Source organism: Acanthopagrus latus, chromosome 1, assembly GCF_904848185.1.
Source record: "Acanthopagrus latus isolate v.2019 chromosome 1, fAcaLat1.1, whole genome shotgun sequence".
Classification (NCBI taxonomy): Eukaryota; Metazoa; Chordata; class Actinopteri; order Spariformes; family Sparidae; genus Acanthopagrus; species Acanthopagrus latus.
The window spans coordinates 2,310,155-2,327,412 of NC_051039.1; the positions used below are offsets into that span (position 1 = coordinate 2,310,155).

The window sequence follows — 17,258 nt, forward strand, 5'->3', positions numbered from 1 at the left end:
TAATTTGATTGGTTGTCATCAGTGACTTCCACCGGTTCCTCATGATTCATCATTGATGCTGCTAATGATTTACTTAAATACACTAAAGTGTACTTGACTGTATTGAGGCTCCATTAAGATGCACTTAAATATGTTTATATACAACTTTTTGAACTTAAAGTTTTCTTTTTTCTACTTTAAGTATGTTTCAGTCCATTCTTAGATAACTGTTATCACACTCATACCAGAAATAAATCCCAATAATTCAATCAAAATTAAAGTTGAATAAATATAAACAACTGAATTAAATATTTATACTTGGGACTTTTATTTTGAAAAGCTGTGTGGTGGCCTGCGTCATCAGCAGTCGACAGGAGCATTTCCAGGTAGCTGGATGACAGCCGGTAATATTTAAAGGTTTCTACTCTTAACTCTGTGGCATTAGTTGTGTTGTTGAGTCACATAAAGCACAAGATTGTCTCGTCGGTGTTTTATTTACTTAATAATTGTGTTACCGTGGCGGTGCCGAGTGAACAAGCCGGACGGGTTCATATGTTGTTAGCTAAGCTAGTTAGCTAGCCTCATTTGTTTACATGAGTACACTCAGCAGGTCACACACAGTCAGGAAGCCTCCCTGATATCTTAACTGGTTCTCACTGGTTACAGGTACGTGCTGAAACACATTAATGGTGGAAAACTAACAAGTAATGCCAGTGACAACATGAAGTGTGTTAGGTTTGTTGTCCAAGTTTGTGTTCTTGTTGAAAATGTTGACTGGTTGTTGTCCTCTTGTATGTGTTGACCGTCCATTGTGTCTAACTAAACTCTCCTGACTACTGCACAGGAACAGAACTGAAGCAGAGAGAATGGAAAATATATGAAAATCATATTTTCTTGTTTATCTTTGCGTCTACTTCACTGTCACACATGATGCCTTCAGGCTCCTTTAGCTGATGAACACTTGACTGCTCACACTGATTTGAAATGTTCAGAATGGTCATATTTTTTCAACTAAAGACAAAACACGAAAACAATGTTTATTATTAGAGATTCAGAAATGTTCTCCCCAGACTCTGTTACAAAATTACACATTTTAGTAACCTGTTGTAATAGGAGAAGCTTTGTAAACTTTGTGAAAGTTTTTTGGCCTTCTAGGAAATCGACGCACATAAAGTCTGTCTTTCTTTCTCTGTGTAAAAAATATTGTGTCTGTTTGTCCTGGTGATGTAAGTGTTCATTTTCAGCTGAGGACAGAAAGGACAGACAGTGATACCTGGTCTGAACCGGCTCTGGCTCGGTCAGTTCTGAGCCTCGAGCCGAAGCAGACGTGCATCTCAGAGAGATCTTGATAGAAGAACCACTTTCATCTCTCCAACAGTCCTCTTCTCCCTGACAGTGTTATTTTCTGCTCCTCAGGTATTTTTCCAGAATGACAGCAGTCAGATAGGAGGAGGGATGAGGTACTTTGGGCCGGCCGAGCTGGTCGCAGGCCTCTGTCATACAGACGAGCAGAATCCTCTCCCTGTGTGGCAGGATGGACACATCAGCCCCTGTTTCAACCAGCTCGTCCTGGGAGCCTTGCCTCATGCAGGGATGGCCATTTTCAGTGCCTGCTACCTCGGCATGACCAGGTAGTTCACACACATCTGTAGAAACATGTAGAGCTCCCATTCACACGTTGGTCAGTTAATACATGCATCAGAAAGTAATACAAAAAAGTTCTATTTCCAGTTTAACATTAGCGAAGGCAAACTTTTCCACGTATCCTTTAATGTCCTTGTTACATCTTTAGAATCTGTTATTTTTTTGCTGTCTTTTTGCAGAAGACACTGTTCTGTGATTGTGATTGGCCCTGAAGTTAAATCTCTCCCTCTGTAATGATGTTTCTGCTTCGTAGATGCAGCCTCTTCCAGACGTCTCCTCCCTGTGGCTGGAGGCTCAGGTTGGTGTCGGCTCTGCTGGCCGCGCTGCTCTTCACTGCGGACGTCGTCGTGGTGAGTCTCCTCCAGCAGGCGGACATGTACCTGGACGTCTTCGCTGACGGCTGTGCCATCCTGGCCTGGCTGGTCCACTTCAGTGCCATCACGGTGCTCCAGAGAACTGCCTTCAGGAGGACCAGAGGACCTCCGCTGCTGCTGCTGCTGGTCCTTCTGTCTGTCCCAAACGTGGTCATCACCTTGATGATTTACTGTGACAGTCAGGAGTTTTTACACCTTACTCAGCCCCTGAAATTGGCACGTTTTGTGCTCGCCTCAACGAGAACAGTCCCTCTCCTGGTTTATCTTCTGGCGTTTACATTCCCCTGCATCAGTGATGCTGGATATACTTTGTACATCAATGCTGTGGATGGATCCCCTCTCATCCCAGAGAGCACGGAGCCGGATACAGGTGAGATGGTGGCCGAGGACGGGAGCAGCTGTGTGTCGCGGCTCTTCTACCTGTGGCTGAATCCTCTCTTCAGACGAGGGCAGCGAGGGGAGCTGGACAGACCAGCTGATGTTTATCACCTCCCTCGGAAACTTCGGACTAATGTGGTTTGTCGATACTTCAACCAGTGCTGGGAAGCCTGCCGACGAGGGGCTGCAGTCGGTGACGGGCAGGACCAGTGGCCCAGGCCGGTCAGCAGAAACCTCCTGGGTGGCACCTGGAGTTCACACAACCAGGAGGAACCGCTGGAGCTGGAGGGTGATGTAGGACTGCTGAGGGTGCTGCGCAAGGCGTTTGGGTTGCGTTTTTACATCCTTGGTGTGCTGAAGGTGTCGGTGAACCTGTCGAGCTTCGCGGGGCCCCTCCTCCTGAGCGCTCTGGTGAACTTCATGGAGGATGCAGGAGCTCCTGTCAGCACGGGTGCCTACTGCGCTCTGGGGCTCTTTGCCACCTCTCTTCTCACCTCAGTCCTCAGAAACATCTTCGTCTTCGAGGTCTCCAAGGTGGCGTTGGCAGCACGCGCAGCTCTCGTGTCGTCCATCTACAGCAAAGCCGTGCAGGTCAGCGGCAGCAGCCTGGCCAGCTTCAGTCTGGGAGAGCTGGTGAACTTAATGTCGGCAGACACCAACCGTGTGGTCAACTTCTTCAGTAGCTTCCATGAGCTGTGGAGCTTGCCCTTCCGGTTTTGTATCACCCTCTACCTGCTGTACCTGCAGGTGGGTGTGGCCTTTCTCGGAGGGCTCGGTGTGGCGGTGCTGCTGTTGCCGTTCAACAGGTTCCTCGCTATCCGCATCCTTAGCAACAGCAAAGGCATGCTCAGGTGCAAGGACGACCGCGTTAGGGTGAGAACCTTATAAATATTACAGTTATAGTTGATATAAATATTGATATCTGCATCAACTATAATCTGAATTCTTGTCATTACTTCCAGTTGTGCACATATGTAATATCAGATTTTTCTTAAAGTAGTACTGAATGTAAGATCTGCTGTAACATTAATGCATTATTTGTACAAGGAAGACGTTGAGTTTCTGACTTTTCTCTCCCAGTTAATGACCGAGATCCTCTTCGGCATTCGTGTCATCAAGTTCTACAACTGGGAGCCTCATTTCACTCAGAAGGTCACCGAGAGTCGTAAACAAGAGCTGTCGCACCTCAAGGCCATCAAGTACCTGGACGCCATGTGTGTTTACACCTGGGCAGCTCTACCTGTAGTCATCTCCATCCTCACCTTCATCACGTACGTGCTGCTGGGACACCAGCTGACTGCAGCCAAGGTGGGGAAACGTTGCCTGATGATTTGAAATGTAACTTTTCAGTGTTGTTCAGTTTGACAAGAGTTTTTTCAAAATAAAAGCTTAGGAATAATCTGTGCCATTCTAATATTACCAAATGTCATCTTGAATTGATTAAAGGCTGCTGCCAGTTTACATTTCTGATCGCAGCAACAACTGTTTTCTTTGAGCATCAGAAGTTATTGTAACTTGAGCTTGCAGCCTGTATTTTTCTGTCTTTGCAGGTTGTTGTTATGTTTGATGACTCAGCGGTAACCGTTCTCTCCTGCAGGTGTTCACCACGCTGGCTCTGGTGGGAATGTTGGTCATCCCACTCAACGCCTTCCCCTGGGTGCTCAACGGCATCCTGGAGGCCAAAGTGTCTCTGGAACGAATCCAGCGCTTCTTCAAACTGACCAACCAGGACCTGCAGGCGTACTACGCTCTGGGTAGACCTCTTCTTTGATGTTTGAGTGTGTGGGTGGATGAGTTCAAGGTCACAGACACAGTTTTTATCTGCTCACATTTGGTCAAGTCTGTTGAGGGAAGAGCAGGTTTACTAAACGCTGTAGCCGTGAACACACTACTGTGGCTCTGAAGCAGCATCCTCTCTGTCTACAGTCACTCAGTGTCCCACCAACAATACTATCTGAATGTTTCCACATCACGAGTATCAGCCCAAATGTGTGGAATAGATGTATAAAGTAGCAGAAAATGGAAACACTCAAGTAAAATACCTCAAAATTGTCCTCAAGTATAATAATTGTACATTGTAGTTACTTAAATTCACTTATTATTCAGATTGCTCATGCAAATACATTTATTTTTTTACTGCATATGTGTGTTAGTTAGTTGGTGTCACCCCTGATAAAAACACAACAGTCCATCCTGTGCAGTCAATCACTCAATCCTGCTTATTTCTCTAAAAGAAAACTAGATTAATATATATAATAATATCTGTTATTTTGTACCTAAAAACCTTCCGTATGTGTCTCAGTGTCTCCTGAAGACAGTCAGACGTCTCTCCTGTTCAACCAGGGGACATTTTCCTGGCAGGGGCCCGACAGTCCCAAAGACGGAGAGACTGAACGTGGAGCAGCTAAAGGGAGTCTGCAGCTGCACAGCCTCAATCTTCACATAACCAAGGTACTGGTTCTGGCTGAGCTGGTGCTGAGGAGTGAAGTCAGAAGTCTCATTTAAAAGTGGACTTTAAAAAAGACACAAGTCTGAGCGGGCAGTAACAGTGCTGACCTGTGGTTCTGGTTCAGGGCTCTCTGGTCGTGGTGGTGGGGAAGGTCGGCTGTGGGAAGAGTTCCTTACTGGCTGCTGTCACTGGAGAGCTCAGCAGGTAAAACCACAAACTTAAACCAAAACTTCAAATATTACCATTAAGGTTTCTGTACAGTTAATTCATGAGGTTTGTTTGCATTGTGGAGCAGTGTCGGAGGGTTTGATACGTCTTGATAAATTAAATTACAGGTACTTTAAGAGATCACAGTCATTGCTGTTGTTCTTTCCTCCTGTGTGTGCAGGCTGAGTGGAGTTGTATATGTAGCAGACAGAGCCGCTGGCTTCGGTCTGGCTGCCCAGGAGCCGTGGATCCAGCATGCATCAGTACGAGACAACATCCTGTTCGGCAAAGCGCACGATCCCGCCTTCTATCAGGCTGTGATCGAGGCCTGCGCTCTCTCAGACGACCTCAACGTACGATCATTATGATTTCCTGCCTTTTGTATTTCTTCCCTTTAGTGTCTCGGAACATCACTGTGTGAGATCCTTGTGTGGGTTTTAAACTAATTAAAGTTCTTGAATGCGTTTTCAGGTTTTGCCGAATGGTGACAAGACACAAGTGGGAGAGAACGGAGTGACTCTGAGCGGAGGACAGAAGGCTCGGCTGGCTCTCGCCAGAGCTGTTTACATGGTCGGTCCACTGCACAAACCTGCCATCTGCTCACAGCACAGAGAGACGTGGACGAGGTTTTACTAAACAAGTGTTAAAGGATAAAACCACTGCAGAACAGAAATACATTAATATGTATTTATTTCTGTTTTTGTTGATCATTAAAAGTAGTAGTAGCTCAGAAACACATCGGTGTTCATGTTCAATCAGCAGGTGTCTCATGATATTCATGCTTTCATGTCTCTGCCACCTCAGGACAAAGACATCTACCTCCTCGATGATCCGTTGGCGGCGGTCGATACTGACGTGGCCGAACACCTCATGAAGAAATGCATCATGGAGCTCCTCAAGGGAAAGACCAGAATCCTTTGCACGCACCGCTTAGAGTTTGTGTACAACGCCGACCTGGTCGTCCTCATGGACAACGGAACGATCGTCAGGACAGGTAGAAACTAAAATCTGGGAAAATCTGCAAATAAAGCACCATCATTGTAATAAACAAGCCTTTTTTTTACTCCACCTGCTCTGTTTCTTTGCTGTTTAACAGGCACGGCGGCAGAAATCCTTCCTCTGGTGGAGGCGGTGCCGAAAAAACAAAAGAACGACCACAACATGAAAGAGAAAGGTATGTTCACCTCGAGTTATAATATAACACAGTATGTATGTTAATGTGGAACTTACTGACGTCTTCTTAATAAAATCAAATCTTTTCACTTATCTTATCAAAGCTGGTTCTGTTGTTCTGGCTGATGTCAGTGAGAGTCTCTCAGCTGTAGTTTGCTTTAGCTTTGCTGAAAACATTATTTTCACGTCTCTTCTCGGTTCTGACCAGACGGCGTCGAGCCCGAGGAGGATCCCGGTTCTGCCCCTGATCTACGTGTGGATGATGATCCCGACCAGTTGGGGGCGGAGCAGAAGCAGGCGGGCGGACTGTCATGGAGAGTCTACCGGACCTACTGGGCCGCTGTGGGCGGAGTGCTGGGTGCTTCCATCCTGATGTCTCTGCTCCTCATGCAAGGTTTGGATCGTCCGCTTTAATGTAGTCACTCTTATTAAGGACACTCTTTTGTGTTTATATCAACGGTTTGTCTCAAAGGACGGAGCTGATCCAAGAAATCAGCAGTCAAACACAAACAAGATGTTACAGGAAGCGATTGTTCAGCCTCGAGTAGTTTCAGACTGTAGTTTTGTCTCCAGACTTCACTGTATTTCATCCAGCGAAGCAGATAAATGAACACTTTTCCTGCTGTTTCAGCCTCTAGGAACCTCTCTGACTGGTGGCTCTCTCACTGGATCTCAGAGCTGAAAAACAACGGTTCCTCGAGAACGAACAGTTCGACCTCAGCTGGCTTCAGCTCGCCTCACCTGCTGCTCTTCTCACCTGGAGGGCTGATGTAAGTTGACTCATCACTATAATGTTTATTTGGCTGAAAAGAAATTAAGTTTTTCTGGAGTCAAGCTACCAAAGGAATGGGATAAATTAATCAGGTCAATAAACTAAATCTCCCCTTCAGGTCTTTTCCGTCCTCGTCAGTTCAAACCTTTCCTTCAAACACGAGCTCAGACGTCCAGTTCTACCTGACGGTGTACACCTGCATTGCCGTGGCCAACACCGTCTTCACCGCCATGCGAGCCTTCCTCTTTGCCTACGGAGTCGTCTGTGCCGCCACGTTCATCCACAGAAGGCTCCTGGACCGGGTCCTGAAGGTGCGTCATCTGAGCTTCGTGCACCTCAAGCAACTGTCGTTCTCTGCGGGCCGCCAGCGAGAACCGAGCCGAGCAGATTGAGTGTTTGTCATGTTTGGCAGCAGAAGATGAGGGTCAGAGCACCAGGCGGCTGACTGAACGTCAGCCAGGATGAAACTCTACACTCGCTGATGAGAGGATGTTAATTATCCTCAAACACCTCTAAATGTGGTGCTCACACTGCTTCACACAAGATGAATATTTTGGTGTTTTGGGAAACGTAGCTCAGTATAAAGACTGCTAACAGGGGAAACCGGCTGAGCTGGCTCTGTCTAAAAGTAAAGTCCACATCAACCTAAAATCAAACATGTGACATCGTGTTTGTTTAATCTGCACACATGACAAAGTGTGAAAACAACTTTTGAACCTTTGGACGGAGCCGAGCTAAATGTCTCTGCTTGTTTTTAGGACCGGTCTCCTCATGGCAAGAAAACAAAAAAGAACTCATCAGAAGAACTTGAACTATTCATTTAAAGATCTACTAAATCATATTTGTACATTTAAATGAATCAGACATCAAAGAGCCTCTTGTAGCACAATTATTTTCATTTGCTATCATGTAAATCCTCGTGCGGCCGCTCAATTTGTGTCGTGACGCTGATCTATCAGGTGAGGCTGGTGGAGACCAAACCAGAGCTAAAAGGGGAATAAATCTTGAGTTTCTCCATCAGGTGGATACGGACACGACTGCAGCTGAATGATAATGTTGTTCTGTGTCCAAAGAAACAGGCTGCAGACACAACATTAACACATTAAATTGTGCTCATTTACACATCCTGAAATCGTGTTTCTGGTCGATTATTCACTCTTTTTTTCACTGTAGAATTGTCAGCTGTTTGTTGCTGAACAGTTTCCAGTTTCTTCTTGTAGCACTGAGCACTGAGAGCAGTGACCAGTTCAGTGAAGTTGCAGGCGGTAAAACCAAAACAATGAGCTGAAAGATGCTAAAAAGCTCTCTATAAGCAGCTTTTAGAGGACATTGTTTTCATCTTTACCCTCATATTTTAATTTGAAACTTGACTCTTAACTTCCTGTCTGCGTCCTCCCGTAGGCCCCGATGACCTTCTTCGACACCACCCCGATGGGTCGCGTTCTCAACCGCTTCTCTTCGGACGTGTACAGCGTGGACGACAAACTGCCGTTCATCCTGAACATCCTGCTCGCCACCGTGTTCAACCTGCTGGGCATGCTGGTGATAATCAGCTACAGCCTCCCCTGGGTCCTAGTGCCCCTGCTGCCCCTCGCTCTGTTCTACTTCCGCACGCAGCGTTTTTACCGTCACACGTCTCGGGAGCTGAAGCGCCTGTACAGCCTGACGCTGTCGCCACTCTACTCGCACTTCTCTGAGACGCTGACCGGGCTCGGAACCATCCGGGCCAGCGGCAGCTCTGCCAGGTGAGAGACGGGAAAGAAGGAAGAAAATTATATCTGTTTGAAGTTAAAAATGTATGTCAGCAATTGATTTTTAACATGTATGAACTCAGATAATTAAAGAATAGTTATGACGATATGTGACATTTCACAGTGGAAAAATAAATGCATCACTGATATCTGATGGACAAACTAACGGTGGCACTGTCAGGAACCATCATCTCACTGTCAGTCACAGTGCTTCTCTTCACACCAGACTAAAGGTTTTGTTGTTCCAGGTTTGTGGAGGAGAACGCCAGACGTCTGGAGCAGAATCAGCGTTGCCTGTTTCTTAGCAATGCCGCCACGCAGTGGTTGGACATCCGGCTGCAGCTGATCGGTGTTTCTGTGGTGACCGGCCTCGGGGTGATCGCTGTCGTCCAACACCAGTTTAATTCTGTTGATCCAGGTGAGTCCACAGCTGAGTTTGGTGGCTGTGATCCAGTATATGAGACGGTCAGTTTCCTTACTGTGTGTTGCCCGTCAGGTCTGGTGGGTCTGTCGCTGTCCTACTCCCTGTCCATCACGATGCTGCTGTCTGGCCTCATATCCAACTTCACCGAGACTGAGATGCAGCTGGTGAGTGTGGAGAGGACTGAGGAATACTCCACCGGCCTTCCCATCGAGCCGCAGCAGCTGAACCCACAGGTGAGACCAGCTGCTGCACTGAAACTGACAGAACAGCCGTTACAGAGCAGGTGTGGTGGAGAATGTGAATAGAGAGCTCTGGTTTCCAACTGGTCTTGGTCCAAGGACGAGATCTCAGTCCACACATAGACCAACTTTAACTACATTGGGTTTATTCTCGTTCATCCAACCACTGTGCTGCATCTTTAAACAACCATTTTTCAGGATTTAGTGACATCTAGTGGTGAACTCAGGAAACAACAGCTGTTATGATACAAACACAATTAACTTGTAGTCTAATATACATAATGAACATTTAAACATCTGCACTAAGATGCGTCTTGTCTCTTTTGTTCCTTCACTTGTTTCACTTCCTCCTCTCTGCTGTCATCATCAGCTGCCGCCGGCGTGGCCCGACCAGGGCCGGCTGGAGTTCCGTTCCGTGGTTCTGGCCTACAGAGACGGTCTCCCCAACGCTCTGGACGGGGTGAGCATGGTGGTACGACCCGGAGAGAAGGTGGGCATCGTGGGACGTACGGGCTCCGGCAAGTCCACCCTGTTCCTGGCCCTGTTCCGTATGGTGGAGCTGGACCAGGGTCAGATTCTCCTGGACGGGCTGGACATCAGCACCGTGGGCCTGGCTCAGCTCAGGTATGAGGGAAGTGGTGGTGGGTTTGTTGCCTTATTAATGTTTGAAATAAGATAATCAATATTTTTCAAGGTGTTGCATTAAAGTTCAGTATCGTATTAACACAAAATACGGGATAATAGTGGACACGTGTTGTGTGTTGTGGTGGCGCCCCCTGCAGGTCCAGGCTGGCCATTATTCCTCAGGACCCCTTCCTGTTCAGCGGGACCATCAGGGAGAATCTGGACCCATGTGGGCGAAACCCAGACCAGCAGCTGCTAGACGTGCTGGACCAGTGCCACCTCAGCTCTGTGGTTAACAGGATGGGTGAGATGCTGAGACGGACGAGATTAAAACGTTGTGATGAGGAAGTTGGTAATGAAGCGAGACGAGGAGACGGATGACTCAGTGAATTCATGACGAGCACAGAGATGCTTGTGAAGCCGAGGTGTGTCTGTGTGTCCGGTTTGATTTCAAACATCAGGTGATCTGAACAGGCAAATCAACCACGTGATGTTAATTATCTGATCACACAACTGTTGCCAGTGTACATAAAGCTAAGTACACTGAAGGTATCAACTACTTTTCATCTTCCTCCTCCTCTCGTGTGTTTGTGTTTACCTTGGCTGTTTGAAAGGAAGCCCTCTGTAAAGGTGACGGGATCGACACAACTGTCACATTGTGGAAGTCGTATTTTACCACGACAGCTTGACTTTATCCTAGAAATAAAAAAAAAAAATGCCACCTTCAGTGATTGAACAATAAACGACAAAAGATAGAAATTCAGTTTGTTCAAAGTTCGGTTTCTCAAAAACCTGTCCTGAGTAATTCACAAACAAATCAATGAAGGATCTCTGGAAAATAAAGTAAACCCAACATCTTTGTCACTGCAGCCGCAGGCGACTGGAAGACATTCGGGGAGGATTGCTGATCCTGCCTTAGAATCTCAATTTTTAGATTTTAACATAAACATTAAAACACGACCTGCTGCAGCTGAAGCACGAGTCCTCTGCAGAAATCCTGTGAAGTATCTGAATGTGCCACTTCACACAGTTTTATCTGATAAAGTGATATCAGCTCGTTAGGATCTGACGTCTCGTGTGTTTGTGTGTCAGGTGGTCTGGATGCTGAGGTCGGTGAGAGAGGAAAATGTTTCTCCGTGGGACAGAGACAGCTGCTGTGTCTGGCCAGAGCTCTGCTGACTCAGGCCAAGGTGAGTCCTCACCTGTGTTATTGTGCTGACACTCACCTGACTGTGTATAATATGGACGCAGCCTCCGGGTCTGTGGAGTGAAGCCAGTGTGAAAGTGTCTCTCAGTGTTGCGTCCTTTCTAATGACTCCAACGGTTTCACAAAGAAGTCTGACTTGACTTTAGAAAACAGTTAGCTAATGAGTTTATGGTCTCAGTCTCTCGGTTCAAGTCTTCTTCAACACGGCTGGATGTTCATTTAGTAAATTATGATCCTGTTTAGAGTAAAATCGACTTTGCTTTGACAAGTCGCTGCCACATCTAATCACGATATTGTGCCCAGTTCCACCCTTTCATCCACATACGGTCACTTCTGGCTCCAGTAAAACAAGATGGCGACAGCTGCTGACACTGAGCTCACCTGGGTGCAGCTCACCAGTTCAGCCGAATCAAACGGGAACTCTAAGAAACAGAAATCCAAAAGCAAACACTCGTCGAGCGGCTACTTTGTCAGGAACACAACAGAAAATCAAACAGTGTGTCTGTTTACAGTGCAGACAAACATCTGCCCTCCATCACGCCATGAGCTGACCACGACCTGATTTCATGCACTGAGAGTAGTTTTCCACTCTGCAGCAGAGTTGGTTACCTGGATGAGGAGCTGCAGGTGGGCAGGATGTCGCCCGTGTACTTAATGGGTTTAAACTTCATTGTTCTGTTGACAGTGTTGTGACCATCCCTTGTTTTGTGGAGCAGCGGCAGCAGATCTTCGGTCAGCATTAGCAGTGAACTAATCCAGCTCTGACACAACTGTATGAAAAAGAAGATTAACCTGTGCAGCTGATATCAGGGAGATAAATCAACAGTGTTACATGCTGTCGTTCCCTCGGGTGTTTGCGGGCAGTTAATTATAATTAAGTGTTATAACTGAATGTTCAGCCACACCTTTACCTGAGGAGCAGCTCTATTTTTATGATGCTGCATTGTTTTGTTCTCACCATGAGAACCTGATGAGACAAAACCTTTCAGACTGTCAGTCACACATAGCACACATTTAAAATTCAAGACACTTTGTCTTTACTCTGATCGACTGTAACAGCTTGATTTCACTGACTGAAATATGACCTGCTCCCGTGTCAGAGGATGCTTCACCTTCATCCCTCTCATCATCGTTCCCAGTAACTCCTGCTCTGTTATTAATGGAAACACTGAGCTCCAGGGCCCCTGGAGAGTCGGAGCAAAAAGATAATTTAGGAAAATTCTTAGAGCAACTCTTAGCGAGGACCAGACAGAAACTCTGATCTCAGTGAGGAGGCGTGGTCGAGCCCGTTGCTAGGTGTGGCACATTTTTTAAATGTTGTGATTGGTTGATGAACAAAAGAAATAAGAATGAATGGACGGTGAACAATGTTGAAGCTCTGTTGAATAAACTGTATGACTTTCTGTGAAAGAAGTCTACCAATTGTTTGAAAACACACCTACACATAAAGTACATGCTGATACTTATTTGCTTACATGTCGTCACCATGCTGGTGATTTTTATGGACCTGCTCAATCTATTTGATATTAATTAATATTAATTAGCATGAATTATGAAGGAACGGCATCTTAAGAGCAACACAACACTCTAGATGTTTGTGTGATCATTGTGTTGATGGAATACCACATTTCAAATTGCTTTTGCATATTTTTTCAAATATTTTTACAGTTTTTAATAAAACATTTTTAGTTTTTTCAAACAATTTTACAGTTTATTTTACATTTTTACAGTTTTCTTAAAAACATTTTTAGTTTTTTTTTACACTTTCTTAATTTTTAAACATTTTTTATAGTTAATTTTTACAGTTTACATTTTGACTTATTTATTTTTTAAAAACATTTTTACAGTTTGAATTTTATTTTTACATTTTTTTAAAAATATTTTTACAGTTAAACATTCTTGAATAAAAGGTTTTTGAAAAAAATATTTTTACAGTTAAAGAAAGAGTCTTCTGTTTTTGTTTTTTTTTTTTTTACTTTATCTTGACAAAGATCATGTTAACATTTTAATGAAGAATTCTTAGAAAGCATCATAATTCTGAGAATGTTCTCAGAATTTCCTCACGTGCAGCTTCTTCCAGGAAGCTTTATGAACGCCGCCTCTGATCTCATCACTGGACTTTGAGACTGTGTTTTCTGTCCTGTAGCTGCTGTGTATCGATGAAGCCACAGCCAGCGTGGACCAGAAGACGGACAAACTGCTGCAACAAACCATCAGAGAGAAGTTTCATGACAAGACCGTCCTCACTATCGCACACCGGTACAAGAGCTGGAACCATCTTTGAAAAATCAGTTTCCAATCTTGTCAAATTTCAGACTGATTTTGCATAATTACGTTCTTATCTTTGTTTTGTCGTCAGGATCAACACCATCATGGACTGTGACCGGGTGCTGGTGATGCATGCTGGGAAGGTGGCGGAGTTTGACACCCCGGCTGCTCTCTGCCAAACGGACCAGTCCATCTTCCAGCGGCTGGTCGGGTCCAGAGGAGAATGAGACGGAGGAAATAAAAGACACCTTGAAGATGTATTTTTATATTTTATGCTGAAAAGTCTTGACGAGAACTCGCTGCCCTTTTTCTGCACCGTGCTGCTGAAAAACACTTTTACAGACAAAACAAACTTGTTTTCTTTTTTTTTTCCCCTGTTTCATTTTATTTATTTTTTTTAACTATGGAGCAGATTTTACAGCTAAGATTTGTTTAAATTTATAACTACAACCTGTTAACAGTAGATACGACTCTTCGACCAGTACAAGCTCGTCTGACACTCTGTTTTGTTTCTGTTGACTCAGTATGTTTCTGATGTTTTGATGTTTTATTTTATTTGCTCTGGGAAAATCACTTAGTCATCAGCTCTTTTAAAAGTCAGCAGTGGTGGCTGATGCTGGACAGTCGTTACACTCATGTTTGAGTGACGTGGAAATTCACCCAAAAATATAAACTTTGTCATCATCTCCTCCCCCCATGATGATGGAAAGTCGGGGGTCCAGACACATGACGAGCTGTATGGAGTCCTTGTTTTTATGTTCAAACAAGCCCCTGACTGCTTCAGTTGTTTAGCAGAATGCTGCAACTCTGATTTACTGTGAAGCTCCAGAAATGTTTTGTGGACTATGAAACTTCACCTGACTTTCCATCAGCGTGGGAGGGAGGAGATGATGGCTGAACTTACATTTTTGGGTGAACTGTTGCTTTAAAAACGTGAAAGGGAAGAAATATAAAATGAAAACTCTCCGTTAGCTGCTGCCAAACATCTGGGGAAAATATAGAACAATGTTCCATTACAGCAGGAGTTAAAGGATAATTGATCACATTCAGGTGTGATTACAGGTCTTGAGGAGTTCAGCTGCATATGTCAAAAAATGCTTTAAAGCCTTTTGTGGTTCCAGAGGGAGCTGTGTGTAAACTGATAAATTACCTCCAGTGATGTCACTCAGAGGCTATGTTGCATTATGGGTAATGTAGGCACATCATGTTTTGAGAAACAGTCCACTGATCTGACTTTACACTTCATTAACACTCATTATGGACAGTTCAAATTAATAAAGTGAAAAAATTGATACACCTTTTTATTGGCACACATTCTTCTTCATTCTTCCAGAGCCTACATTACCCACAATGCATCTTAGATACTAAGTGACATCACTGGAGACAGTTTATCAGATTACAGCAACTTCCTCTGGAGCCACAGAATGCTTTATACTAGCTGTTTTTCACATAAGCAGTAATACTCCGGGACACTTAACAAACATCAGACAGTTTTCCTGCAGTTACAGTTATATGGTAACATTATTTGAAGTATTTGTTTTATGTACAGTGAGGTTTAAATGAAGGTGAAGGCAAAAAGTATTGAAACAAAGTGTATTTTGTGAAGGTACCACGTACCTGAGCCTAGATCGGTTTTAGCCAGCTCAGCTCGGAGGAACATGGAGTAAGCAATATTCTAAAGACAACATAGTCAGATTTTAGTGTCAGTCACAGCTCAGAAAACACTAGGTTTGATCATTTATCTGTGTAACTTAGTTTGTTTCACAGGGGGGTGTATGAATTATTACAGATGTTTTTTGGTGTTCCTCAGGGAAGCTGTTTTGGTCCCCTCTAGTTTTTGTTGTATGTGTGTTCCTTTGGAGATTTTTTGGAAACACTGTATGCTGATGATTAGCAACTCTACATTTGTGTTAAGTTTTGTCCAGTTGTTTTTGTCTGTAGGAACTTTTTAATTTTTATTTCATCAAATTAATGACAGTTTTTGTCTTTTTAATCAGTATGATATTCTAATGAATGTTCAGAACTGTATTCATAAAGTCCATCATCATTAGTACATTATTACAAAAGATCAGTAAGTCAGAGGTTTTAATTTGATACCTGGGTTATGTCATTTTGTCTTTTGTTTCCTATTTTGTTCATCAAACCAAAAATATATTTTTATTAAGTATGTTTTTGTAATTAAGAAGTCTGAGGGCTTTTTTTAACCAGAGGAGATGTTTTCAGAATTGATTGTTGGTCTTCTCTGTGAATGTGTGTTTGTGGTTGTACTTTCTGTTGATCCATTCTGTTTGGTTTTGTCATAATATGTTGCAGTGATATGTTTTACAGGTGCAACATGTGTGCAAACAGAATAGAAGAATTCTGGTTATTGTCTTGCAGACATGCTAGCATGCTAACCAGCTAGCCTCAGGCCTGAAAGCCTCTTTTTCCCCAGCAGTGTAAACACCAACTCTCACCGAGGAGTCGGGCTAGCTGCACAGCTAGCAAGCTAATAGTAGCTACAATCATGGATGTATCAACAGAACACAGTTAGCAGCAGTTAGCAGTCCTTACATATTGCACCTTTTAATGCTGGTCGCCACCCGTCGTAATACAGAGAAGAGAAGAAGAACAAGACACAGTAACTAGCAGGGATGGACATTTCAAGCACAACAAGCTATTATAACCGGTAATTATTCAACAGTTGTTTAGTTTGAGTATCTGCTGTTTGGAAAATATATTTTTTCAGACAACATCATAGTCGCATTTTTCTAATGTAAAAGATGTCTAAATATTAGAAAAGGAGAAGACAGATGAAAGCGAGACACAAGTCAGCTCGCCAGCGTGGGAGTTCTGTTGGATTCCATACAAGCAAAAACTTTGACTGATAATATTATTGTGATATCTACAGATAATTTCTAGGCAAAGAATAAAGCTGTTATCTTGAATGCTTTTGGCCTCAGTAATCCTGATGTCCTGACAACTTCAGTTTAGGTACAACTGAAGGAAAAGATGAAAATGTTTCTCACTGTCTGTGCTGTTAAATGACCCTACCCCCAAAATATTACATTTAGTTCGACTTAAAATTAAAAAAAGAAGCAAAAACTAATTTTTTTGCTTGAAAATTTGATGCAAACAATCAATAGATTATCAAAACGGATTTTAATCATTGCAGCTGTAATGTCAATTTGATTTCAGATATTGATTTAAAGAACAAATTGTGTCTTTCTTTTAATATACCGAACAGTATCACAACATGCATTAAACAACATCTGAGCCACTGAACTGGACTTGATGTGTTGATATGTTGAAGATATTAACATCTAAATGTCAAATTATTTGTGAATGATTTATTTTGATTTTTCCCTTTATGAAGCGCTCTGTTGGGATTAAACTGTAATAAATCATTTCCTTGTTATAAACTTTGTTGTTGTTTTATTTCTGCAGGTTTGCTTGAGAACACAGTTGTTCTTGCGTAATGTCAGACACGCAGCCTTCCAGGTAAAATTACATAATGACTGTGAATGCCGCTGAATTGCTCTTTTCTTTTCCACCCAGATTCACACAGACCTCCTTCTCTGTGACCAACAGGTGACTGTAATCAGAGTGACTCACGCAGTGAACGCCTGCCGCTCCCTTGGCTCAGGTCAGCATTTTTCTCATGTTAACAAACTCCTCATGTTCTTTCGGGGAGTGTTTGGTCCATGTTTGTTTTGCTCTGTCTCGGTTCCTGGAAGTCAAGGTCCTGAGTTTAGTCCTGGGTTTACTACACATACATGTATATGTATGT

General features: G+C 43.8%; 1 protein-coding gene across 4 annotated transcripts; it reads left to right on the forward strand.

Moving 5' to 3' along the window:
• The first annotated feature begins 338 nt into the window (after window positions 1-338).
• abcc10 (ATP-binding cassette, sub-family C (CFTR/MRP), member 10) lies at window positions 339-16,349 on the forward strand. Of its 4 annotated transcripts, none has more exons than XM_037094355.1 (22): window positions 339-383; window positions 1,396-1,610; window positions 1,877-3,248; window positions 3,456-3,683; window positions 3,973-4,129; window positions 4,678-4,826; window positions 4,949-5,028; window positions 5,213-5,384; window positions 5,503-5,601; window positions 5,836-6,025; window positions 6,128-6,205; window positions 6,413-6,598; window positions 6,836-6,974; window positions 7,095-7,287; window positions 8,378-8,721; window positions 8,976-9,145; window positions 9,224-9,384; window positions 9,761-10,014; window positions 10,173-10,318; window positions 11,107-11,204; window positions 13,368-13,480; window positions 13,581-16,349. In XM_037094355.1, the coding sequence occupies exons 2-22, from the start codon at window positions 1,435-1,437 to the stop codon at window positions 13,714-13,716; spliced, it is 4,641 nt and encodes a 1,546-aa protein (XP_036950250.1). In that variant the 5' UTR covers window positions 339-383; window positions 1,396-1,434; the 3' UTR covers window positions 13,717-16,349. The 4 variants fall into 4 exon arrangements, 3 of the variants coding, with proteins under 3 accessions (XP_036950250.1, XP_036950268.1, XP_036950260.1); XM_037094373.1 differs by lacking the exon at window positions 339-383 and adding an exon at window positions 388-396; XM_037094365.1 differs by lacking the exon at window positions 339-383 and adding an exon at window positions 420-645.
• Window positions 16,350-17,258: the final 909 nt, after the last annotated feature.